This window comes from Sebastes umbrosus, chromosome 5 (assembly GCF_015220745.1).
Source record: "Sebastes umbrosus isolate fSebUmb1 chromosome 5, fSebUmb1.pri, whole genome shotgun sequence".
Lineage (NCBI taxonomy): Eukaryota > Metazoa > Chordata > Actinopteri > Perciformes > Sebastidae > Sebastes > Sebastes umbrosus.
In genome coordinates, this window is record NC_051273.1 from 23,599,144 (window position 1) to 23,624,556 (window position 25,413).

The 25,413-nt window shown below is 41.1% G+C and overlaps 1 protein-coding gene across 5 annotated transcripts in view; it reads left to right on the forward strand.

Moving 5' to 3' along the window:
• dnm3a (dynamin 3a) overlaps window positions 1-21,789 on the forward strand; it is a 29,798-nt gene extending 8,009 nt beyond the window's left edge. The window contains exons 6-21 of one of the 5 annotated variants that reach the window (XM_037770074.1): window positions 1,801-1,961; window positions 2,043-2,185; window positions 2,274-2,409; window positions 2,538-2,605; window positions 3,555-3,693; window positions 3,810-3,896; window positions 3,993-4,063; window positions 4,242-4,308; window positions 5,925-5,951; window positions 6,629-6,742; window positions 11,353-11,462; window positions 16,510-16,621; window positions 17,253-17,414; window positions 18,413-18,636; window positions 18,725-18,883; window positions 21,446-21,789. In XM_037770074.1, coding sequence (XP_037626002.1) covers window positions 1,801-1,961; window positions 2,043-2,185; window positions 2,274-2,409; window positions 2,538-2,605; window positions 3,555-3,693; window positions 3,810-3,896; window positions 3,993-4,063; window positions 4,242-4,308; window positions 5,925-5,951; window positions 6,629-6,742; window positions 11,353-11,462; window positions 16,510-16,621; window positions 17,253-17,414; window positions 18,413-18,636; window positions 18,725-18,883; window positions 21,446-21,530 — 1,865 coding nt within the window. In that variant the 3' untranslated portion in view covers window positions 21,531-21,789. Of the gene's footprint in view, window positions 1-1,800; window positions 1,962-2,042; window positions 2,186-2,273; window positions 2,410-2,537; window positions 2,606-3,554; window positions 3,694-3,809; window positions 3,897-3,992; window positions 4,064-4,241; window positions 4,309-5,924; window positions 5,952-6,628; window positions 6,743-11,352; window positions 11,463-16,509; window positions 16,622-17,252; window positions 17,415-18,412; window positions 18,637-18,724; window positions 18,884-21,394 lie in introns of all 5 variants that reach the window. The other 4 variants (XM_037770075.1, XM_037770078.1, XM_037770077.1 and 1 more) reach the window with 4 other exon arrangements.
• The last annotated feature ends 3,624 nt before the right edge of the window (window positions 21,790-25,413 follow it).

Consider the following 25,413-nt stretch of genomic DNA (forward strand, 5'->3'; position numbering starts at 1 on the left):
AATTGGTTTGAGTAATTTGTTAAGAAAAAAAGTCAAAATTCTCTGATTCCAGTTTCTTAAATGTGAATATTTTCTGGTTTCTCTACTCCTCTATGACAGTAAACTGAATATCTTTCAGTTGTGGACAAAACAAGACATTTGAGGACGTCGTCTTGGGCTTTGGGAAACACTGATCGATAGTTTTCACCATTTTCTCGACCAAACAACTAATTGATTAATCAAGAAAATAATCGACAGATTAATCGACAATGAAATTGATCGTTAGTTGCAGCCCTAGGGTTGAGCCACCTAGCTGTAATGCAGTCACACACTGCACCCAATGGAGGCACTTTTGAGAGGACTGCCATAATGATTGTGTCTGTTATCAGCAGCAGGAGGTTCAGCCTCGGTCCAGCTCTCATTACCTCTATTTTTATGTCTTTTTCTCTGTCTGACTCTTTCTTTCTGCCTCCTGTGTTCACTATCTCTCTGTTTATCAATGTGCTGTATCTATTTAGCGTTTGCCATTGAAATATGGCCATGCACTTTGTGTGAAATCACAGTAGTACCATTTAATGTGTGTGTGTGTGTGTGTGTGTGTGTGTGTGTGTGTGTGTGTGTGTGTGTTGGGACATTTTATCTTGTGTGTATGTATTAGGAATGTTCCTAACGACTAATTTCCCTGACTTTTAAATGGAAGTTTAAACTTTAGACTAGTCTAAAAGTAAGAAAACACTCAGAGAACAGTCAAAATAATTCACAATTTGATCTATAAGGTTAAACATTGTGTAAAAGAGCCATTTGAAATCGTTAATTATATTTTTCAATAACCAAATCGGATTTCAAATGCTGCTGAAATCAATATGTCCCCAGTGTCCGCTCCGGCTGCCCCTCACGAACCCGACGTGTTATGTAATATTTGATGAAATGCCAGCGGGCACTGTGGTCTAAGAGGAGTCATGGTTTGGCATCGCTTATAGGCTACCATTAGTATTTTAGCGTGCAAGTTTTATTACCTTCCATCTTCCCTTCCTCTCTCTCTCTCAAAGACACACACATAGCAAGCACGCGGCAGGATGGAAGTGAGTCAGGAGCGCCTGATGAGTTCAGATCAGAGCAGAAAGCAGCCACTGCTGTAGCTCTTCACAGCAACAGCTGAGACAGCATATGTCAATATGTAATTTAAATGTGTTAATAAATTAATAAAATAATAAGGTTAACCGACTAGTATTTCTGTTGACGACTAGCGAGGGTAGCAACGTTTAGTCGACTTATCACAACATCCCCAGTATGTATACAAGAGAGAGACCGACAGAGATGATATTATTGGTCAGTAAAAGTATGTGTGTGAGTAAGAGAGAGCGAGAGAGAGAGAGAGAGAGAGGCAGGGAGCTCCTGTGGGAGTGTACAGACTTGAGTAAAGCACCACCAGGTGCTGGCTCCTTCATGCTTCTCCTCCAGTGCTAATGCATTAGCCATGGGAGCCCACTGAAATAACTGCGCTAGTAGCAGCATAGAGCTGAAGCATTAGCTATGGAGCCTGATGCTGTTACATCTATTACTGTACTAAATAGGGGATTTGGCTCGCTTTGTACCACATGCTCTGCTGTTGAACAAACATATTCGTTTCCTGCCTGTGTGCTACAGTCTTAATGGAACGAATGACAATCTGGGAAGTGTTCCCAAGGACACGTCAGAAAATGCAAGTTGAATCTGAATCTGAACATCGGAGTCCTTATTTGTTCCTTCCTCTCGTTGCTCATTGTCTTCCTTACAATGATCACATGCTCTTCATTTCCCTTCTCATCTCCTCCTCCGCAGGTTACATAGGGGTGGTGAACCGCAGTCAGAAGGACATTGATGGGAAAAAGGATATTAAGGCAGCCCTGCTTGCAGAGAAGAAGTTCTTCCTGTCCCATCCGGCCTACAAACACATGGCTGAAAGCATGGGCACCCCCTATTTACAAAGAATACTTAACCAGGTTAAAGATGCACACATACACACACATAGAGAAGTACATATATTGTGTGTATGTATTGTTACTCATTATGTTTGTTTGCAGCAACTGACAAACCACATCCGGGACACTCTGCCAGCCTTCCGTAGTCATCTGCAGAGCCAGCTTCTGGGCTTGAACAAGGAGGCTGAAGAGTGCAGACAGTACAGTCCTGATGACCCTGCACGCCGCACCAAGACACTGCTACAGTCAGTCAATCATTCTGGAAGTGAGCGTGTGTGTGTACCCATTTGTTGTCTTTAAAATGATTTATATGGTAGTGTTTCTGTTGTCCAGGTTAGCTCAGCGATTGTCTGTTGACTTTGAGAAGCTGATCGAGGGCTCGGGCGATAAAGTAGACACCGTTAATCTGTCGGGAGGTGCAAGGATCAACCGGATCTTCCATGAGCGCTTCCCATATGAACTGGACAAGGTGAGTGTGTGATTCTGAATATTTGCGTTTGTCTTTGTGCATATACAGTATGTAGTGATTGTCATACAGTAGCTCCATACTGTATGTGCATTAATAACTGATGGACAGTGTACTGTGTTTGTCTTCAGCTTGAGTCAGATGAGATGAAGCTGCGGCGGGAGATCAACTATGCCATCAGAAACATCCATGGTGTTAGGTATAGTATAAGCCCCATTTACGCCGCAGGAACTTTTCCCCCGGAACTAAGAACCTTTTGAGGAACTCAATGCGTTTCGACCACAGGGACCAGGGTCTAAATTAGGTTCTGGGGACATTTCACCCCCAAAAAGGCCCTGGTCGGGGGGTAGTACTTTCTGAAAGTAAAGGAACTTTCGGGGTGGAGTTACAGGGATGACTGTCATTAATTGGTCAAACACACACAGCACTGCTGCTTCCACTTGCGTACTGCTTCATTCATAAAACAAGGAAGTACTCTAGTATCGATTTAGGACCATTTTTAGGATGAGGTGGGGCATTTGTCTTTGTTTGATAATATTAAAAGCTCTGCTGTCGGCTTTCCCACTCATTTTAAAAAAGACAGAGAAAAAGAGAGAGAGATCACGTGAGCGAGCAGTAGAAGAGAAACAGACTAGGAATGAGAGAAAATAGTTATCTTGTGATTGTTTCACAGCAGTTACATTATAAAGCACAAATGAATAATCATCAAACACTAAACACTAGATGATTTACTGTGGAGACAGACGCTCTTAGTTTAACTTTCCTCCTTCTGCACTTCATTCATTACATCCAACGTGCATCAGTTAAAATGCAGCAGTTAATGTTGTCACTGAGACAGAACGTTTTGCCTTACTGTGACACATTTCGCCCTCGTCCAATGTCATTTTGCTTTTTCATCGGACTAATTTGCCTTATCTTCGCAGGTCTTTAGACCGCGGTGGAAACACAGACAACAATTAGTTCCTTGAATGTAGTCCCGGTACTAAAATTACCAGGAACTTCTTGGTGGAAACCCGGTTCCACTGTCATGAGCAAATGCAAAGTGTCAAATTCTTTCACATCATTTCCAATTTTCTGTTATGCTATTTTGTTGGCTGCAGCTTTTATATTGTTTTTCTTCCTTTACTCCATCTGCCGTTTCCCTATAGGACAGGTCTGTTCACTCCTGACATGGCCTTTGAAGCCATAGTGAAGAAACAGATCTTAATGCTAAAGGGGCCGTGTAGTCAGTTTGTCGACATGGTCAGTCAAGAACTAATCACCACTGTGTACCAGTGTATCAAGAAGGTATAAATGTGTGTGTGTGTGTGTGTGTGTGACATGTAACTGTGCAATGTGCTGTACATTTTGGGGTGTTAAAACTATCAATTTTATCTAACTTCTAGTCTGTTTTCCCTCCATAGCTCGGCTCCTTTCCCCAACTACAAGATGAGACGGAGAGAATCGTAACCACTGAAATACGAGAGCAAGAGAATAAATGCAGGGATCAGGTCATTCACACGCAGCTGGACATTCAGCATTCACAAATTAGTTTCACATAACTCTACTGGATTATTAACTTGTGTGTGTTTGTCTGCTCTGTTCAGGTCTTGTTGCTCATTGACATGCAGCTTGCCTACATAAATACCAAACATGAAGATTTCATTGGCTTCACTAAGTGAGTAATCTCATCGGTTTTAAACTATAAAATGAACTATAAATTCGAATTCGCTAACAGAGTAAATAAAATGAGCTCTTCCTTTCTCTCTCTCTCTCTCTCTCTCTCTCTCTCTCTCTCTCTCTCTCTCTCTCTCTCTCTCTCTCTCTCTCTCTCTGTCTCTCTCTCTCTCTCTCTCTCCCAGCGCCCAGCAGACGCACAACCAAAGCAATAAGAAGACTGTTCCAGTGATGGCAGGAAACCATGTAAGACTTTCATTAGCACTGCATTCATTCATCTACTCACACACTCATGATCCCAAGAGGATGCATCAGAATTACTGATCTACAGTAGTGTCACCACAAGGTTTAACTGCCAACTAAATACCCAATGATATCCCAAAATCTTATACCATAATCACCTTTACGGAGGAAGGAACCTGCCAAAATCAAAATTAAATAAATAAATGACTTGATAAATAAGTTAATATCCCATTAAATGTACCAAAAATAATATTGAAAATAAATGTAGGTTTTAATTAATTGATAAAATGTGACATAAATTGATAATTTCTTTTTTTTTTAATTTGCTTCTTCATTTATTTACCTTTGTATTAATTCCCCTATATACTGTATCTACTCTTCTATTTAATGTTCCCTATTACTTATTCATTTATTTTTATTAACTTGTAAATGTATTTATGAATTTTTGCATTATTCTTTTATCTATTTTAAATGTATTTATTTTTTAATTGTTATTAAATTATATGTATTTAGAGGTATGCATAGATCGGCTATATGCTAGCTAGCTAATGAAAAAAAAGGAGAAAAAATAAATACATAAATCAATTTAAAATCTAATAAAAATAAATAAAAGGGAAATATAAATAGAAGAGTAGATAAATAGGGTAAATAATACGAAGGTAAACAAATAAATAAGCAAATTAAAACAGAAATATAAATTTATGTCACATTTTATAAATTAATTAATGCCTACATTTATTTTTAATATTATTTTTGGAACATTTAATGCTATATTTATTTACTTATCGAGTCATTTATTTTTTATTTTGGCAGGTTCAAGGTAGTGCGGTGCACCTCGCGTTTTGCAGGTGGAAAACGCTCTGTCTGATCATGGCCTTAGGCCAAAAAATAAGGCTGGCCATACACTTTTAGTTTTTTTTGTCTTATTCAGAATCATCTTTGTCAATTTTAAGCAAAACAAACAGAAGTGTATATTTGTGCATGACAGTGTGCTCCTCTGTTATGGTAATTGCAGGTCTGAACAGTCAGAATGATAATTTACTGCCAATGGTTCTCTGCAGCATAACATTTGAGTGTGCATGGTTATGAAAAAAAATGTTCCATCCATTTTTCTTCTTTTTTTACATATTTTCAGTAATGTCATCGTCCCATGTGTTGTATATTAATCAGCATTAATCAAAATTCATAGCTGCAGATGAATTCGATATTTTGTGATTTTATTGGAGGGGATTTAGGGTCCAATCGTGCAACCAGAGTTGATCTTGGCTTCTCATAGGAATGCAGTCAAGAAGAAATTAGACGTTTTTTTCTCTCAAACTGTTATGATTAATAGTAACATAATATTTATGTGACACATTTGAAAGCAGGAATAATTAAAAACACGACTCCAGTATGATGTGTGATGATGTGATCTGTTGAACAGCAGTACATTTTAACCACAGCTTAAGAAATTAAAAAAAGTTGTCAGTTATTTACACAATCTCTCATGTTGCTTTCATAGTGGTTAACTATTAAATGATGAATATCAGTTTCATCCCCCCCAAAAAACATAATATTCCCCTAATATAAGGAAAACATTAACTCTTGATTTTGCTCCCTCGTCTCCTGTTTCTCTCCAGGGTGTGGCCCCTCCTTCAAGACTAATAGTAGGAGACCACTCTCTTTAAAGCTACTCACTCTCTGCTGCCTCTACTGGAAATATTTGTGTGCAGGATTCAAGCTTAAGGGTTGTGGGTCGGCATGCTGACTGATAGCAGCAAACATGCACACTGGCAAATGTCCTGTAGCTTTGTTAATCGTGTATTTCAACATCTACAACTGATGCACTGCTAACTCTTTTCCTCTTACAGTTACAGTTAGCAGTATTCTCTCTCTGTCTCAACCTAATCATCTTTACCTTCAGCAGTCCCACTGCTTCATAAATATGTGCAGATGTTAATGTTCTCCTATAGTCTGCCGGATGTCTGTCACTTCTTGGTATCTTTATGTCAGCTCATACTTCCTGTTACCTTAATTCCACATCTTTCTTCCAGTTTCTCACGTTCTTTTTTTATCTCCAAATGTTTTGGGTTACTTTTGTTTCTATGCTTGCTTTGTATGTTTATGTGTGCATCTAGTCTTCTCTTTGACCACTTATGTCCACTGGTGGTCGGTGATTGGTCCATGGCTGCATAATTTATGTCATATATCTCACAAATGTTTTCCCTACAGTCTCAACTGTTTCTGACGTTTACTCTTATTTTCCATAAAACTGTCCTCTGAATGCTATTGATGATGTCAGTCCTGCCATCTGAGCTCCTTACCCTCCTTGGCTTTTGTGCAGGTCATACGCAAGGGCTGGCTGACCATCAGCAACATCGGCATCATGAAAGGTGGAGCCAAGGAGTACTGGTTTATCCTCAGTGCAGAGAGCCTGTCCTGGTACAAGGATGATGAGGTGAGGCACTCCCACTCCCACTTACAAATAGATCACACCAAGACTTTTCAAGTCCTTAATAAATGAAGTCAGAACACAGCAGCACACTGTTTATTAACACAACTTTATTAACACATATCTCAGCTTGACACAGCATGTTAATTGGGAGGTTGAGAGATAATTAAGTTGAAGCGGAAATCCCTCATCTGTTGATATTGTTGTCACCGTTTCCGTAAAGCCCTCGCAGTTTTATTGAGGTAAATGTAGGTAGCTAGTGTCCCCTCTGTTCTGATGTCAGTGGGGCTGCCATCTGTCTGCCTGTCTGTGCCTGCTGTACAGGAGCAGAAGGTCTGCACAGCAAGTGTAGACAGGCAGACACACCACAACAGTCTCGTCCTGTCACAGTCGATGTCATGGGAAGCGCGGGGAAGGGCCGAGTGCAGGAAGTGAGATCAGAAGAGGGGAAACACATCTCGCAGCGTTTGTACATGGATATAAACAAGTACCTGTAAACACTCACATCTGGATGAAAACACTGTAGACGATGTTGTTAGGGATGAAATTGAGCTGTGTATTGTTTGACAGACATAATTGAGGGGTTGGTAGTATGCTCTTACAAATAAGTTCTTGGTAACCACCGTGTTGTGGATAAAACTAAACAGACGGGCCCTGTCTTTATGGACATATGACACCATTGAAAGCATAACTAAAAGAGCATCTTTAACTCTGTTTCTCTGTCCAGCTAACAGTTTTCTTTGCTTTTTTCTGCTGCCACCTGGACCAGTAAGTGAGCCCCTCCATTCCCCCCATTCATTCCTCCGACTACCCCCCTTCTCCTCCCCATTCGTCCCGCTCTCCGCTCACTCTTCCCCTCCTCACTCCCCCCTTTTCTTCCTCTTCTGGGAGTTCAGGCATTTGGAGCGGCTCACTCTGACACAGCTGGAGCTGTCCCAAGCCAAACTAAGACCCACACATGCACGCACAAACACACACACACACACACACACAGTGGACAGACTTGTATATACAGTATACAGCACACATGCAGAGTCTGATGTAAACAAACTGGCATGCAAATAGTGGAGAAAAATATACACTCAGACAGACACACGGTCACTTTTCAGATAAACACTGGATCTCTTGAACACAGCCCCAGGCATGCATATTGTACACACACACACACACACACAGTGTTAAAGGTTTCCTCTCCCTGTCATCTCCTGATGATCAAATCAACTCACACATACACACAGACTTAGCACATCTGCAACAAATAACACAAAGACAGGCAAGCACATATCTGTTGACCACATCAGAGCAACAAACATCTGCGGATCACGATGAGACATGCGTGTTTCACTGCAAGGATTGAAGCTAATATCAAAGTCTAAACCTTTAATTCATTGTGGTTCAGTTAGATTAGTCAGTGTCTAATTCCCGCACCGCCTCGCTACGTTTGGAGGTTTATCGGCAGTGTTTGGAAGGCCTGAGTGCAAAATCAGTCACCCGTATTATCACAGAAGATCAGATCTACTGCCTTTCCACATGCATCCGTGTGTGATTGTGTGTGTGTGTGTGTGTGTGTGTGTGTGTGTGTGTGTGTGCGCGCACCAGCCAAACTTCTGCTTCTTCTCTCTTGCAGTTCCCGCTCTCACTCTCCCCGCCCACACTACCTTCCACAGACATTTATTTTTCTTCGACTACTGACCCCCCCCCCCTCCCCCCTTTTTTTATTTTCTCTTTCTTTACCTCTGTTGCCTTTTCCTCCTCCTTTCTCTCTCTGTCTGTCTCCCCCTCTTTCTCTCTCCCTCTCTCTCTCCCCCTCTCTGTGTGGTTGGCAGTCTCCCTGGGACTGTGCACATTCCTGGCTGGAAAATCTGAAGCTTTGTCCAAACACCAGCTTCCAAGATCTGCCCAGAGAAATCCCACATGGCTGTTTCTACACTCCAGACCTCCCCTTTTGACTCCCCCCCACCCCTTCTCTTCTCTCAACTCCCCAAAGTCTCTCTCACAAATACTCCCCCCCTTCCCTCACCCCTTTCAACCTCCCCTCTCCATCCCTGTCGATTGCTTCTATACACTTTAACGTCTGTAAGGCCGTGCGGTACATCTCCTCTCTGTGTACCCTCACACTGACCTCACACTGAGAGTGTAGCATAATAGTTCAGAGTTTAATCTCCACAGCACACTGAACAGACATGCATTCCTTCACCCCTCGACTGCCAGGGTTCCACCAGGCAGTCTGAGGAAAAACAGACGGCTCATGCATATACACTTAATCTACACGCTCCCCTCTGTGTGTAGGCGTGTGTGTGTGTGTGTGTGTGTGTGTGTGTGTGTGCGTGTGTGTGTGTGTGTGTGAGGCCTGCTCCATATCTCAAATCCATTAGTCTAGAGGATGAGGAGACACAGCAGCTCTGATGTATGATACTTCACGACCACCCTGACACCACTGGGAATATGACACACACACACACACACACACACACACACAAAACAGTGCCATGATGTCTGTGAACACAAGAGTTATCGTATTGCCGCACAGATGCACATGCAGAAACTCAAAATGAAAAATCAGTTACTTTAGCTTCTCTACAATTAATGTGTGTAAAAGACGCTCACTTAATTTGCTAGTTTAAAGCTTTTCTGCCTTAATTATTGGTAAAAGAACAGTCAGTCTTCTCTTGCTTAAAAGTGATGCATGCAATCTTCTCTGCCTCGTACGTAGATATCACTCGCCATCAACAAAGACACTTAATTCAAGGTGACAAATCAGTTAATGACTGCATTTTGAAGAGTTGAAAGCTGGTGATAGGGAATTGCACATTTAAAGGTATTCAAGCAAAAAACATCAGAATATTCAGCCCTAGATTTGCCTCAGCGTAAAGTACATGCAGGTTTTGACGTCCTGAGTCCTTGCTGCTGAAGCACTTCCTTGCACAGTCTAACCAATGTGCAGACTACTGTACACCAGTAAGATCCTGAACAGGTAGTCTGAACACTGGGATGACGGAGCAGGACCCTTTCTCGCTTTATCTTCGGCCTCCTCCCGTTTCACCGCCCTGGCTGTTTGCTAGCAGTCCTGCCAGCGGCGGAGGGGGATTCGGAAAAAGATTTCCTCTGTTATTCTCTTCTTTCTTATCCTGTGTCGGCGTTGGGTCGCAAAGGCGAGGCGATGGGGTCACATCAGACATCCTCTCCTATTGGTGTCCCTCCTCCGGAGATGTGAGCGTATCTCGAGTCGGGCGTCCGCAGGGCTGTGTCCCGGCGTAGTATCCAGTCTTGACGTGGCACATTCACTCATTCAGCTAGGGATCTGCCTGTTCACTCGGGGAAGGCATAAGGAAATGCTGGGAGTGAGAGAACGAGAGAGAGTTAGGGAGGAACTTAGCAGCCATATATGGGTTGATGGGACCCATGGGGAATCAACTTTGGAGTGGTCTGCAGTTTCTCCCCGCTTCTTCTGCACACTCTCTCCCGCTCTCTATGTTCCTCAACCCCTTCCTCTTCTACTCTAACAAAACTCAAATCCCTCTATCCACCTTTATCCCTCCTCTTCCTCTCTTCATCATCCCTACTTTCTATTTCTACCCCATCAGAGCACCCTATACTCTCTCTCCAGTCTCCTCCCCCTCCGTCCAAAGCGATCCCAGATGTTGCTGTATGAGCGCCAATCCCGTCCAGTCACTTTTTTTTTTTTTTGTACAGCCTCTGTTACAGGAAGTGGGCCCCTTTGGAAAAAAGGAAAGAGGAACGAAGGAAGAGAGTCGTAGGGTTCAGGGGAGCACTGAGAGAGGGAAGACCGATATGTACTACCAGCGCACTCGCATCTCGTACCACATGTGTGCACGTGCTCAAATGCAGGCGCATGCACATGCATCTAGCCAACATCCAGGATTTTTTAGGACACCCTCTTTTGCAGGCGTGCTTTAGTTCATCTTTCCATTTCCCCCTCTTTACCTCACTCATGGCAGTTCCTCTATCCAACCTCTCTGGAAGCCCCCGTCTCAAAGGTTAGAACGAGGGAGCAAGCCGAGGAAGAGGGATGAGGGGGAAGGGCTTCACTTTAGGAGAAATGTTGTGTTAGAGCTTGAGTCTGAGTAATGACTTTCACATGTGGGCCCGGCCTCTCTCCCCTCTCTTTTTTCTCTCATCCCCTCCCTCCCTCCTTGCTTCACTTCTCTGTACCCTGCCTCCATACTGTCTGGTTCTCCTCACGCCGGCCGCTCAACTCCTCCAACTGTTCACCGTCATTCATAAGTCCCCGTGGTGATGACAGACTATAGACTTATGGTATCCCCTTCTCTCTCTCCCTCTCTCTCTTTTGCTAGTTAGTGGGCTGTTAATGGGAGTCTGACAGGCAGACACATCATCTGATATGAATGAATATGTGCTCTGCTAGCACCACATCTCCCGTTCACTCTTCATTTTACAGTTCAAACCCCCGTCTTTCTTCTCTAGAGGCTGAAAAATATTTACTACCAGACATGCAACTATTTTAGCTAAACCCCCCCCCCAACTGAGCTGTCTTCATTCTGTTGTTTTTTGCTATCAACACCTGTGTTTCTGTCTCTGGGATGTCATATTTTACCCTGCGTACCTCTGTCAAACTTTATCTCTGTCTTTTCCAGGAGAAAGAGAAGAAGTACATGCTCCCCCTGGACAACCTAAAGCTCAGAGATGTGGAGAAGGGCTTCATGTCCAGCAAATTTCTCTTTGCTCTCTTCAACACAGAGTTGAGGTTTGTTTGTGTGTATGAGTCATCAAAAAGGGAGTTCTGCTCTTGTCACCTGTTTTGGTGATACTTTAGAAGAGTGAACATGTCAGAGGAGGAAAAGGAGGGGATGTCAGAGTGGTGTTTTGCCCTTCCTTTGACCTTTTCCATTCAACTTTGCCACAGGAACTGAAAGGATATCCAGTGGGTACTGCAGCGGGTGTAGTTTTTTAGTACATGCCAGGCTGTTTAGGGTAGGGCTGGGTTTGCTAGGTTTATGTGTGTGAAACAGATTGAGAAAGACAAAGAGGGAGCATTAGAGAAAGAGAGAGAGAGAGAGAGTGTTTAGGAGCTGGAGCTGACCCAAAGCCTGGCTGATTGTACCAGAGCATGTGGGCTTTGTTTATAATACTGTGCTATGCTGCATTCGGACACACAAGCTGGATTTGTGTATGTGTGTGCCTTTGCCAATGTGTGTGTGTAGACCACAGCATACCGACGGCAGGCTCATTAAGCAGCTAATCAAAGCCAGAGTGCTTGGATCAGAGATGAGGCTGCTCTTGTTTGGAAAGAATTGCTCGACTCACCACAAAAAGGAGGGAGAAAGAAGAATTGGAAGGGTTGAGAGGAGAAAGAAAGCGGGAGAGAGAGAGAGCGAGAGTATCAGAGCCATCGGCCAGGAATGTGTCAAAGTCTGTCCTATGGCGCCCCCCCTCCCCTTTCCTGCGCCCTCACTCTTTCTCTTTCTGTATTTTCATGTGTGTGTGTGTGTGTGTGTGTGTGTGTGGCAGACATTGCAGTGGTTTTGTCCCTGTCTGACAGTAATCAGAAACCTCAGGAAACTCTTCAAATCTAAAGCAGTCGAGGATCTGTGCAGAAATTCCTCAAGATGATTTTAAAAACTCACACTGGCTACGAGCTGAGGAGAGGATAGCGAAGGGGACGAGAGGGGGAAAAAAAGTGTTGGAGTGAGCGATAAATCAGCGTAGAGAACAATTTTAATGTGTGCTCGCTAGTGTATACGAATGTTAGTGTCCTGATCTGAGTGTAATAGCACTCTAGTATTGTCATTGTTGGCCTGGCTCCCCGTCTGTTAGCCACCACGCCCTGACTTATTAGCCCAGCCGTAAGCTCAAAAACGGACTATTTCTTGATCTTTCTGTAACGCTCTCTCTTATGCTGCAGTCTTTTCCTCTTTTCATTTCTGTTGTCTCTCTCATTCTCACACACTCACAAAAGGTTTCACATATTTGAGGTTAATTCCGAATGTGAGAAGGGAACAACAAAAGGAGGAAAGAAACAAGTGAGTGATTAAAGAAAAATGTTTAACAGATGGGCCACAGCCCGCTCCAGATCCTTTGCTTGTTTCTTTGCTTTGCTGTGCTGCCGCCACAGCCAAAGCACGGAGATGAGATGATGGTGAAGTGAGAGGAAAGAGGAGCTGGGGAATGAATAACATGGAGGAAATAGATGATGGAGATAAAGGGATAAGTTGCATAAGTTGAAACTGGTGAAACTGTGTCTGTAGGTATGTGTGTATATACCTATTTCTAAATGCTTGTGTGTGTCTCTATGGCCTTAATATTTGTCAATGAATCATTCTCTCTTTACTTTCTTTTAGATTGTACCACATTTAAACCCTTTTTTCCATCAAGGACCTGTGTTCAATCTGTGGTTCCCAACACAGGGGTGACTCTGTTGGGGCCTAGGGCTGGGCAATACATCGATTTTATATATCAATAACGTGATATAAGACCAAATATCCCCTTAGATTTTTAATATTGTAATACGGCATAAGTGTTGTCTTTTTCTGGTTTTAAGGCGAGGCACCCCAGGTGAATAGGGTAAAAAATTCAACTAATAGATATCACCATGAAACTTCCCTAGTTGATTACTTACAGTGAGACAATTATTTTTTGTATTACAAATTTTCTGAAAATGTATGTTTAAATAAGCAAAATGAGGCATTACCTTATCAAATCTGTGCTAATTTTCATACATTATCAGAACAGAAATCGAACATTGGATAAAGCCAGGTTCAAAATTCTTGTTTCATTTTGTGGACATATTAGAGTCAAAGGATTTTTTCACTCCATAAATCAGAAAATAACCATAAAAAAAATCTATTTTTGCCATGTTTTTAGGAATAAAATGTGATATAAATCAGGCTATGAATGATATATGAACAAACCCACTACTGGTGAATAGGGTAAAAAATGTTTTACTAATAAATATCAACATGAATCTTCCCCAGTTGATCACTTACATTAAGACAATTACTTTTTGTATTAAGTTTTCCGAAATGTTATGTTTAAATATGCAAATGAGGCATTATCTAATGCTAACTTTTGGTGAATTTAGGAGAAATCTACAGACACAAATAGACAAAGTAGTAAAATAAACACCTAAATGTGTATTTTGGATGTTTTCTTTACACTAGTCTGAAAGAAGACGTGTTATGGAAGCAAAATAGCTAAAAATTGACCAGTGCTTGAAAGACAATGTTTTTGCCTGTGGTATCTCCCCTTAGGCTGCATTACAGTAAAGTGATGTAATTTTCTGAACCAGACTGCTTCAGCTGTTCTGTTATTTGCCTTTACCCACTTAGTCATAATATCCACATTACTGATGATTATTTATCAAAAATCTCAACCCTACAATATTGTCACAACATCGATGTGGACGTATTTGGTGAAAGATGTGTTGATATTTTATTTTCTCCGTGTCGCCCAGCCCTAGTGGGGCCCTTTTACATAAAACCCATTGACATGTGTTTCCCCTGTATAGAGCCATTTATACAAGATGTGGGAATGGGACACATATTAAATACTGCTGGCCATTATACCGTACATTAGACCAGGCTGGGACAATTGTCCTGTTAATAATATTTACAAAATGGAGCATGGAAGCTCTGATAAATAATTAATCAAATTCAGTTTTATTTTACATTTCTTTTATAGCATTGTGCAACATTTACAATTACAAGGCCAATTTTTAAGGATGATATTTTCCCTCATCAGCAGTTGTGTGCAGGAGCTCAGGTGGGATGTATCTGTCTGGGGGATACTGAATAATACTGAATCTAAGACTACAGCTTATTGTGTTGTCAGTTTAATCATAAGTTATGCTTTTACGAGTTCACATGATATTACACACAAAGGCAACCTTGTTCCAGTAACATTTGACTTGTGTACAAAGTAGGTCAAGAGCTGAGTAAAGAAGAGGTATTTAGAAACACAAATACCGAAAACATCCATGTGGTCTCGGTACTTTTTTTGCTCTGACGTTCTCTTTCCAGCACACTACACACTAGTGGTGCAACGGTTCAACAAACCCACGCATATTGTGGTTTTTGGGTCACAGTTTCGGTTTTGGTTTGGTTTGGTTTGCACATTGGGGAGCGGAAAAACATGACGGTTTTTGGAAAAAAAGGTTTCAGGGTATGGATCAGGTGAGGTGACTGACGAGGTGGGTGTCAGGTTGACTGATGAAGGAAGAGGAGGAGGGGAAAGTTTCATTTTGTGTGCTGTAGAGAAGAACAAAACGAAACAATATATCAGCTCATGTTCCATAAATCAAATAATGACATGATGACAATGAATAAGGATAAATATAAATGAACCGTTAGTGTAATGCAATTAATAGTTCAATGTCCATAATGGAATGAATGGAACATCATTAACTAAAGCATAATAATTACATTCAATAAATTCAAACATCAAATAAAATAAGAATATAATGCAAGTAATTAAAGCAGGATAATCCAGCAACTCATATTTGCACTTCATAAGTAGTGCGTAAGTATTGCGATAAGATATATTGTGATATATTACGTAACTTTCATTCACATATCTTGAGGTCAGAGGTCAAGGGACCCCTTTGAAAATGGCCATGTCAGTTTTTCCATACCAAAAGTTAGCGTAACTTTGATTCCTTAGGTTTTCTAGTGTCATATTATACCAGTATCTTAACTATAGCCTTAAGACTTACCTCGCTATAACCTCGGAAAAACAGAATAGCGGCCGGGCCCGCCACAGGGCCGTCAGATTATTAAGAAGTTAATAGTATATATGATAAAAGATCGATACCTGACGTCCGTGTATCGATGCAATATTGCCACGCTAAATATTGCATTGATTTTCCCCCCCATCCCTTTTCATAAATATCAAATGTTAGTGACCTAACCATAAATTAAGTTCTGCTCATAATTTCAATAGTAGAGTAATAAACAATATTTGTAAATTTACTTCAAATGTTTGTTTGTATTTATAAGTTCAAACAGTGAACATTCTGTGCAGTTTATCAACTTAAATACTGATTATTTTCATTGTCGATTAATCTGTCAAATATTTAATCAATTAGTTGTTTGGTTTATAAAATGTCAGAAAATGGTGAAAAATATTGATCAGTGTCTCCCAAATACATCCTCAAATGTCTTGTTTTGTCCACAACTCAAAGATATTCAGTTTACTGTCATAGAGGAGTAAAGAAACCAGAAAATATTCACATCTAAGAAACTGGAAACAGTTGCAGCTCTAAGGTGATAATTAAGTGATACAGCCTGTGGCGGAGTCTGACAATGTTTTGCTGGGGACACTTTTTTTAGCACTACTAGAGACTATATTTTCCTCTCTCTTCCCACAAGACGTGGAGCAACACTTGTTTTGTTTCCACTGGAAGTGAACATGGTCGGAAAGAGGAGCCGGCGGATAGCTATAAATGACGATGAAAACATCACCGTCGCTCGGCTGAAATTAACCCACGCATTGCGACTGAAACTGGCTACATCATCGACACTGACTTCATAAGAGACACTAGTATTAACAGGTCATTACTAAAAGGTCAGCGCTCTTATTTTGGATGATGCGTGTTGTCATATCTTTCAACACTCTGTATACAAGTGTTACAACCTGTGGATGATTTTGTGTGGTATTTACCCACTGAGTCCGTCTCCCTATAATTTGATGTGTTTAAGGTATATAAGGTTTATTACTCTGTATTGTGGAAAGAGTATTATAACTGTCCAGGAAGCAGAGTTTTTGTAGATGTCTGAAAATGTTGCACTAATTTGCAGGAACGTGTATAAGGACTACAAATGCCTGGAGTTGGCCTGTTACTCTCAGGAGGAGTTGGACAGCTGGAAGGCGTCTCTGCTGCAGGCCGGAGTCTACCCTGAGAAAGTCACCGTTAGTATTCTGACCCCTAATTAAACCCAACCTTGACCTTAGCGGTGGGGAGCTGCACCTGTCTGCACCTTACCTTTGTGTCGCATGCACTCAGTAGACTTTGCTAACCTTAAACCCTGGCCATAACCCCTTACCCTTCTCTCCATGCTCCCCCTTCTCTTCCCCCCGCCAAAGCGAAAAGAGCAAGTCCCCCACCCCTTCCATCTCGCTCTGTCGTTGGCTCTTCAGCACGGAATTCTTGGTCCATGATGTCACTACAACATGTGTGTGTGTGTGTTCTAGTCTGTTTCTAATCAGCAGTTCCTCGTCCCTCACCCGCTCCCCCTTTTCTTTCTTCTGCCCACTCCCCCTTACCTCCCTCTCTTGTGTTCCCTCTGTTCTGCTCTCCCTGTTCCTATCACAGTGGCGCTATACTTCTTCTTCATAGATTCAATAACGAGATATGGAAATACACATCTTAATTGCTTCACACATCTGTATCAACATGAATAATACCAGCTGTGTTACCGCAGCAGTCACTGCAGCGTGTTAAACTACACTATATATTCTTGGTTAAAACAATAGGGATAAACTGTACAGTGTTTGTTGCAATTACTCCCAACTCCATCTTGTTTCTCTGTGTGTCACCCAGGTGGATGGGCAGGGAAACGGAGCTCCTGAGAACTTCACTGACCCCCAGCTGGAGCGTCAGGTGGAAACAATCCGTAGCCTGGTCGACTCCTACATGAGCATCATCTATAAGACCTTCAAGGACTTAATGCCAAAGACCGTTATGCACCTCATGATCAACAGCGTAAGATATCCAGACCAGGGGGCTGGTTGCATAAAGATAGACATCTTTGTCTTAAATATAACTTTAAGTCAGATTTGCTATAGACTTTATATAGATATTTACTTAAATGTACCTGTTGCATAAAGCTTCCCTATGAGTGACTCATGTAAGATTGACTTACATAGCCTGTTGCGCAATGCAATTTGGGTGAAATAAGACACTTCACAAAAGAGAAAAAATGGCGGATGCAACAGCGACACTACACCAAGTATGGGAGAAAATAACAGAAAAGGGTAAACAGCATAATTATAATGGGTAAACAGTTGAAGTAGTTAACTAGAAGTTGGCTAAAAGTTATGGATAAGCAGTTGAAATAGCTAAAGGTAGGCTAAAAGTAATGGAGTTGAAATATCTAGCTAAAAGTTATGGATAAGCAGTTGAATTAGTGAGCTAACTGACCGTCTAACAGATTGTTGCCATAGCAACAAAGCTCTCACCTCAGGTTTAGCCAGGAGGAGAGGTAGCTAATTTTCCTACCTCAAATGAATTCAGTAATATTTATGCAACAGACAGGCTTAATTAGACTAGTCTATCCTGACAATCTAAAAACAGTCTAATGCCAAGACTAGTCTTAAACTAAATTTATTCAACCAGCCCCAGATTCTTAACTTTATGATCATTTTCCCTTTCTTTCTTTAGATTCTTGTTTTTCTTCTGTTACCAGCCAAAAGCCCAGAGAAAACTACTCTTTCCCCTCTTTGTCTCTAAAACTTTTTAAAGTGACTTTGTTCAGCATTAATCTTCCTCATAACTTGAACTCTTAGCCATCAGAAAGTATTCGCCATTTGAAACACTATTCCAAGGACTTGAAAAAGAAACTAGAGACCGTAGGAAAAAAAAAAAAAGATTTGCGCCACCCCTCAAGAATTTAGAGCCATAATCCCAAATCAGAGTAAAATATCACTTTACAAAGTCTAACATTTGGACTTGTCACAGCTGTTAATAATCCCTCTCTGTAGGTGAAGGAGTTCATTAGCTCCGAGCTGCTGGCCCAGCTCTACGCTCTGGGAGAATGCTCGGCACTGATGGATGAGTCACCGGAGCAGCAGCAGCACCGGGAGGAAGTGCTCAGCAAGCACGCCGCCCTGAAGGAGGCGCTCGCCGTCATCGGAAAGTTCTCCACCTCCACCTGCACCACCCCTCTGCCTCCGCCTGTGGACTCCTCCTGGATACGGCCCTCCAGGTACAGAGTTAAACTACTACTACTGATGCGTAGATGCATGCATGCAGTAAACAAATCTGTGGTACCCATGGCTCTCTTCTCCACCCAGCCCGACACTCCCTAAGAAGTCAGTGACCAGTGGCAGGTCAGTGAATCGCGGCCATGCCCCATCTGTCCCTCGGGTGCCCGCTCACAACGCTTCCCCGAGCGCTGATGGCCCTCAGCAGCTCGCCGGCCAACCCACCCGTGCTCCACCTAGTGTGCCAAGGTGACTCAGAAACCACACAGCCTGACATCTGACCTGTTACATTACGATGACCTCCAGTCTGTCACTCACAGACATGTACGACTGGCATATATGCATACACACACTCACACCATCAAACCTTGAGCTACACAGGGGCAGAGGGAGTTGTTATTTGAGCTGGGTGGGGGTCTGCTGGAAAAATGTGTTTCTCATATTCTCTTTCCCATCAGCCTCAGTAGACAGGACTTCTCTCTGTGCAGCTTTCTACTGGAGCCAGAGACAACAGGCTGAGCAGCTCTGTCAAGTTTTCATCTCTCTCTCCGTCCTTCATCCCCCCCCCCCCCCCCCCCCCTTTTCCCCCTCTTTCTCCAAGCATGCATTTGTTTTATTGCCCTCCCCAGTTTCCCTTATGCAGTAACCGTTATTTTCCCTTTCCCCCCCTCAAGTTCTTTTTCTTGTACATTTCTTCACTTCTCCTCTTTCACTGGTTCCTCCCCTGCTTTTTGGCCTGTCTCTCCTCTTTCTCTCTGCCTCATTTCCTCTGTGCTCTCCAATGGTTCTTTAGGTTCTTTCCCGCATGATCTCCCTCTTTCCTCTCCTGACTCTTTCCATCCAACCTCATGCCTCTTTTTCTTTCTCAATCTCTCTCTCTCTCTCCCCCTATAGATATACAGTATGTGAGGCATGGGCTTACTTCTGTTTTCTCCTCCACAATTATTCAAATCATCGTAAAGTCTGATGACACTACAGGTCATGAATTGTGTAACAATCAAAATGTGTGGCATTATGGCAAATCTTGCCAAATTTAAGATACAAAAAATATGTACATGGAAATGTATGATCAAGGAACAGTGAACCCTGAATCACAGTGCTCCAACATTTGGATTAGCTCCTTGCTAAATTGTGCCTTTCTCCAATCTTTTATAAAATAGAGTAGTAAGTTGTAAGTAATTCCTTTATTGTCATTGCACAAAGTACAACGAAATTAAGCAGCCATACTGACGGTGCATACACATGTATCAGAATATATTATAAATTGATTATTATATATTTGTTTGACCTAAAAACATATATTGCACTTTGGATATTGCACATGTGCTGAGGTGTATTAGCTGTATATATACGTAATAAATAAATACAGGAATAAATATGTACAAAGGAAAAAACTAAGATGCCGTTGGAAACATCTGTAGTTATATATATACAAATAAAAGGTGCAGTTGAAATGTTAAAACGTAATGCAAAAATGTAAAAACATCTGTGCAGTGTACAATATACACATACAAGATGGTTGTAACTGTAAGTATTGTAGTGCTGATATTCAGTGTAAATAGTCGGTGTCAGTGTCATATTCTGTAACCGACTGCTGGCTTACGTATATTATAGTTATCTCTAATATAATAACCATTATTTCCTCACCCTTAATCACTTTTTTTCTCTGCTCTTCTTTCAAATAACGCCAAGCCCATATAATTCTACATGTAATAGTTTTTGCAAGTTTTCATATCTTTTATGACAAGCCTCTAATCCAGGGGTCAGCAAATTGTTTTTTGTTTTCAAAACTGTTCACTGAAGGACCAACGCAGGTTTATAGCTGCAGTGGAAACATACAGTTAGCCTGCGTTTTAAATAGTTGCTTTTGTTTGATTTTCTTTATTAATGTAGGAATTAAATGGGCATATGAAGCTGAAATCCTGGTATTTGCTGGCCGGTGCCTACAGTAGAGCTCGCTGCTGCATAACCAGATTTATAGATTATGATGATGAGGGATCAGACAGTATCTCTTAAATACTTCGGTCTGTGGTTAAGAAAACTACACTTAAGTCATGCAAATGAAAGGAATTTCTCTGTCCATATATAGGATATAGGATTTTATCGCGGATCACGATAAAAAACACAGAATTTCCATTATCGGGATAATTGTGAATATCGTATGAGGGACTTGAAGAAGCTGTCTAGCTCGCTATCATGGTAGAGAAGTGAAAATTAAAGCCTGATTTAAAAAAAATACAGGAATTGTCATGTAAGAAAGAACAGACTCACACAATGTTGCTATTTTTTATTTATGTATTTATCCTTTATTCATGCAGGGGGGCCGTATGATTTATGATTACCTTATTTAAGATTGTTTGATTGTTTTTCACAAAAAAAAATGTGTCCTATCTGTGATGCAATAAAAAATTTTGTTTCTTAACAAAATGTAAGATAAAGTAATTACACAGTATGTTTTAGGACCATTTTAAGAGCTGTAAGCACATTTTGATGATTATTGGGATAATATTTGATTCAAAGTTAATTTGGCAATGATAATCGTGACATGAAATATTCATATATATATCATCCCACACCTACAATGCACACTATGAGTCATGAGTGTCTCTTTGTGAAAGATATTATTAGACAGTAGTATACTGTCATTTTATTGGCGAGTAATTTAAATTAGTAGAAGTAGAGTGTCAGTGGGTGTTCTGTTAATATTATTATATTATATTGAATCTTATTATAATATCTTTGATGTGATCTTCTCTCCAGGAGGCATCCTCCAGCCATCCCAAAAGTGAAATAACACTCCTTTCTGCTCAGAACTCCATTACCCATCTACCCCAGTGATCCGTCCAGCTGCAGCTCACTGCTGCCCAAAGACACCCATGACCTGTGTGATGTGTAATCCAGATGAACCACTATGCCGGGCTTCACTCCGTCTCCTCTGGGAGCTGCTGTCTGTAAAATTCAGAGTCCTGAGCCTGTTTTGTACATAATATCTTCGGCCATAAATGCCGGAATGTGCTCGACTGTCTGCAGACTTTTCCTCAAGTGCCTGAACTTTGTGTAAATAGAAATACCAATTTTTAGTTATTCTATGAAAAGAGACTACATATGCACTATTTTCACTGTTTTTGAATAAACAGGTTTTATTTTTGAACATGTATTGTAGTTTCTCATTATTTTAAGGTTTGAGATGAAAGAAATGTTTACTATAGCAGTCATCAATTTCATCACTTTATAATTTTTTTCTCCCATGCATTTCTACTTCACCGACATAAATGTTTACTCACTTTTGCAGCCAATAGTAGAGATGTATATCAGCAGTTTGCTAAGATCCAATGGCATTTAAAGCAGATAATGTTTATGATGAATTATTAACAGATGTTCTCTGCTCCAATTGTAGTTAACAAAGATATTATTTTTGTTTGAGTGTCCAAAAACACGCTATATCAAGGCTTATAGGCCTCCTTGACATTGACAGAAATGTGTGGGGACTCCCGGTGTGTGGGCCAGAATATTGGTAATGTCTCCAATGTAAATAAAACATTGTCTAAATAGACAGAGAAATATATATCATTTGCAACCGTGCAGTCTGTGACGCGCTGATGTAATTTCCTTGTTTGTGACAGTGTGGTTCTATCTGGGTTCTCTGAGGAGAAGAGGCAGCCTGGCTGAACCGTGTTAAAGTCTGGCTGCTTCATCTGCTGCTGAATGGCGCCACCAAGGCAGTCAAAACCAACTGCAGAGCCCGCCAGCACATCTCGTACCAAGCCAGGGAGAGGAGAGGTGATGGAGGTATGACACCTAGCGTCCACTACACACTGCTGTTGTTACAGGATGTGTGGCTCCATTCATGCTTTCATGGATTTCTTAGAAAGCTGTTCCCAAAACAGTAGTAGTAGTAACTCTGGTGTGTTTTTATTTTGTTGAAGTGAAAGTAAGAATGAAGACAAGCTGTTCTCTAATGTATTGAAATGAAAAAACTAAACAAAAGCTACAATGAACCACTGAATGTTGAACTCTAGGAACAGTTAAACATGGTACTCTTGTTAGATCAACAGTAAATCTGTCGGACAGAGAACTGCTGCTGTGCTGCTCTCTATTGGCTGACAGTTTTTAAACAACACGACGGTTACAACAGGTGTTTTTCATCAACTGGCTGCGCCGGTGTGACGTCACTGCCCGGGGTGTGTCCGGGAATGTAACATGGTCTACAGACAGTCCCGCGAGAGCAGCACTGCAGCAGTTTTCCGAGTCACACATTTGCTGGTCTAAAATAAAGACTAAATGAGCTTCATGTTCCACTGCCAATACATTAGAGGATATTATTTAAAGGTCCCATATTGTAAGTGCTGTATAAATACTGTGAAAATAACAAAACACTCAATCCATGGAGAAATACACACAACCTGTATTCAGAAACAAGCCGTCAGGATTTCTGTAATTTTGTGATGTCACAAATATACAACATATAGACCATTAAACATTCTAAATGTTTAGGCTGCGTCCGAAATCACATACTACGCACTACATACCCAGTATGTGTACTATCGTTCGGCACACTTTTGTGTGAATAAACAGCAGTATGTATCTTTTCGGACGCACTGAGCAGTAATTTACATCGTCACTTCCTTGACGGTTGGAGATATGTAACCATGGTAACCCGTGCCAACCTCATGTGACCAAAACGACGGTTTGTGATCAAAGTCTGAATTATTAGTTATATACAGCGGGTAAAATAAGTATTGAACACGTCACCATTTTTCTCAGTAAATATATTTCCAAAGGTGCTATTGACATGACATTTTCACCAGATGTTGGTAACAACCCAAGTAATCCATACATACAAAGAAACCAAAACAAATAAGTTCAGAAATAAAGTTATGTGTAATAATGTGAAATGACACAGGGAAAAAGTATTGAACATGCTTACTGATATTTATTTAATACTTTGTACAAAAGCCTTTGTTGGTAATGACAGCTTCAAGATGCCTCCTGTATGGAGAAACTAGTCGTATGCATTGCTCAGGTGTGATTTTGGCCCATTCTTTCACACAAACAGTCTTTAAATCTTGAAGGTTCCGTGGGCCTCTTATATGAACTCTGATCTTCAGTTCTTTCCATAGATTTTCAAGTGGATTCAAGTCAGGTGATTGGCTGGGCCATTTTAGCAGCTTCATTTTCTTTCTCTGAAACCAATTGAGAGTTTCCTTGGCTGTGTGTTTGGGATCATTGTCTTGCTGAAATGTCCACCCTCGTTTCATCTTCATCATCCTGGTAGATGGCAGCAGATTTTTTATCAAGAATGTCTTTTTCCATTCATCCTGCCTTCAATTATGTGAAGTTTTCCAGTACCGTATGCTGAAAAGCAGCCCCACACCATGATGTTCCCACCTCCAAACTTCACTGTTGGTATGGTGTTTTTAGGGTGATGTGCAGTGCCATTTGTCCTCCAAACATGGTGTATATTACGGCATCAAAAGAGTTAAATTTTGCTCTCATCTGACCAGACTATATTCTCCCAGTATTTCACAGGCTTTTCCAAATGTTGTGCAGCAAACTTTAAACGAGCTTCAACTTGCTTTTTCTTCAGCAATGGAGTCTTGCGTGGTGAGCGTGCATTCAGGCCATGGCGGTTGAGTGCATTACTTATTGATTTCTTTGAAACAATTGTACCTGCTAATTCCAGGTCTTTCTGAAGCTCTCCACAAGTGGTCCTTGGCTCTTGGACAACTCTTCTGATAATTCTTTTCACTCCTTTGTCAGAAATCTTGCGAGGAGCACCTGGTTGTGGCCAGCTCATGGTGAAATGATGTTCTTTCCACTTCCGGATTATGGCCCCAACAGTGCTCACTGGAACATTCAGAAGTTCAGAAATGCATTTGTTAACCAATGTCATCAGTATGTTTTGCAACAATAAGGTTGCGAAGGTCTTGAGAGAGCTCTTTGCTTTTACCCATCATGAGATGTTTCTTGTGTTACACCTTGGTAATGAGACACCTTTTTATAGGCCATCAGTTGGGACTGAACCAGCTGATATTAATTTGCACTGACAAAGGGATTGCTTTCTAATTACTGATAGATTTCAGCTGTTGTCTTGGCTTTCCATGCCTTTTTGCACCTCCCTTTCTTCATGTGTTCAATACTTTTTCCCTGTGTCATTTCACATTATTACACATAACTTAATTTCTGAACTTATTTGTTTTGGTTTCTTTGTATGTATGGATTACTTGGGTTATTACCAACATCTGGTGAAAATTGCATGTCAGTAGCACATTTTGAAATATATTTACTGAGAAAAATGGTGACGTGTTCAATACTTATTTTACCCGCTGTAGTTATTGACGTTACAGAGCTGTCTGTCAACATCCGTTATGAATGTTGTCATAACTACCGCATTGCATTGCGGGATATTCATGCCACCGTAGTGTTCAGTGTTTGCATACTGTAATATTTCACCGGAAGTAGTTTGCAATTCGCGTACTACTGGTTTCATACCAAGATTTCGGACATACTACAATATCTCACATACTGTTTTAGCGTACTAAATAGCATGTTAGTGTGGAATTTCAGATGCAACCGCAGCGTATGTGAATGTGACATCAGCTGACAGGAAGTAAGCATGGACCCAAGCTGTTGCCTAGCAATGCAAATCTGTTGAAATAAAAAGTCTTTCAGACAGAGGGTGACTACGGGTATATTCAGGCAGACAATATGAGGAAAATAAAGTGTTTTTTTAACATTAAAGCATGTAAACATGTTCTTGTAGAAACATAAAATACAAG